The sequence below is a fragment of the Opisthorchis viverrini genome (genome assembly GCF_000715545.1).
Source record: "Opisthorchis viverrini unplaced genomic scaffold opera_v5_668, whole genome shotgun sequence".
NCBI lineage: Eukaryota > Metazoa > Platyhelminthes > Trematoda > Opisthorchiida > Opisthorchiidae > Opisthorchis > Opisthorchis viverrini.
The window spans coordinates 89,522-90,833 of record NW_008752314.1 but is presented as its reverse complement, the minus strand read 5'-3'; the positions used below and the strand labels follow the sequence as shown (position 1 = coordinate 90,833).

The following is a 1,312-nucleotide window of genomic DNA, read 5'->3' as shown; positions in this document are numbered from 1 at the left end:
TTCCCTGTCCTACTTATGACGGCCGCTCGAAGGGCGTCATACGGATTTTCCTTAGGAATATCTTCCAACAGATCTTCAACTTCTGTTGCTACATCACAAGGAAGATGCTGGACAATATAGGAAAACCGAGTGGCTTGGGAAGTGGTGTGTCGGGTAGCAAGAACGGCCTCAACCTGGTGAAACCGTACCCTCGGGTTGCGTGGATTGTAATCTGGAAAACGTATGCTAATTGCATTCTCGACTAAACCCGCTGAATCAAAGTGTGTCTCCATAGTTATCGGGTAAAAGAAACAAAATTACGACGGCTTGAAAGAAAAAGCTTTCAAAAAATTATCTAGAAATACTCGGGCTCACCAAATTTGTAGTGGTCTGGCTACCCAATAAGTTAGTTTACCAGGAGTGTGTGGCAAAGAAATAAAAATGATTGCGCTAGGTTGGGTATACACAAATAAAGAAGTCAGATGGAACAGACTCACTAACAATTGTTCTCTTTAAAATAGTTCATCGTTGGCCCAGGTCAGCGAATGAACAACAATCCAATTATGTTGGTCCAGAGGTCTTCTTCTCAACAGTTCCCACATATAATAGATTCTGAAGATGTCTGAAATGTTTTGGTACCAGAGTTAGTACATGAGACTCCCGAATGACCGCTGCAAGCGCGAGCGAAATCAGAAGAGAGAGTCGAAGCACGTGACCACGCTTGTATTCTGTGAAATTGTACAAGTGCGCGTTTTTGTAGTTTTTCGTATTCAAACAAAAAACGATTACGCAATGGATGAAGTACGTAGTGTTATAATGGAAGTGAAATAAATGTACAATACTCCACAAAACATACTGCCTGCGTTGAGTACATGAAGAGCAGTACTAAACTTTTTTTCATTTGTGCCTCCTAGATGAACGACAGCAGCCGAACGACAAGAACAAAACCGACCCGGGAAACTTGGGCAAGAGCCTCGATCCTGTGCATCAATTCGTGAATACATGAATTCGTCAAGGAACTCCAGTTACTGATGGGACAGGTTACGAAGATGAATAAGCCCAGGCACCCATGAATTAAACCAAAAATTTCTCACCAACTAATATTCAAAGTTTCACAGTCAATGAACAACAAATGAAACCATCGAAGGCATTCGAAACGGAATGAAGGGGTGAAAACGAATATATAGAACGTTTAAATGAGCCGAAAATAGTTGGCGCCAGGACTAAATATTTCCCCATGCAATCCGTCACGTGGTTCAACCGCATTCGTGGTCCAGTCACCAAACTGAGGTCACAGCCTCCCCGGTCGTGGCGAACAATTTGCTCGGTGGAT

The 1,312-nt window shown here is 42.8% G+C and overlaps 1 protein-coding gene across 1 annotated transcript in view; it reads right to left on the bottom strand.

Annotated features, from left to right (window-relative positions):
* The window catches only part of T265_15605 (hypothetical protein), a gene marked incomplete at both ends in the record, with an annotated part of 28,709 nt that overhangs the window by 16,411 nt on the left and 10,986 nt on the right, over positions 1-1,312 (bottom strand). Inside the window, one exon of the mRNA XM_009178750.1 lies at positions 14-211. Coding sequence (XP_009177014.1) covers positions 14-211 — 198 coding nt within the window. The remainder of the gene's footprint in view (positions 1-13; positions 212-1,312) is intronic.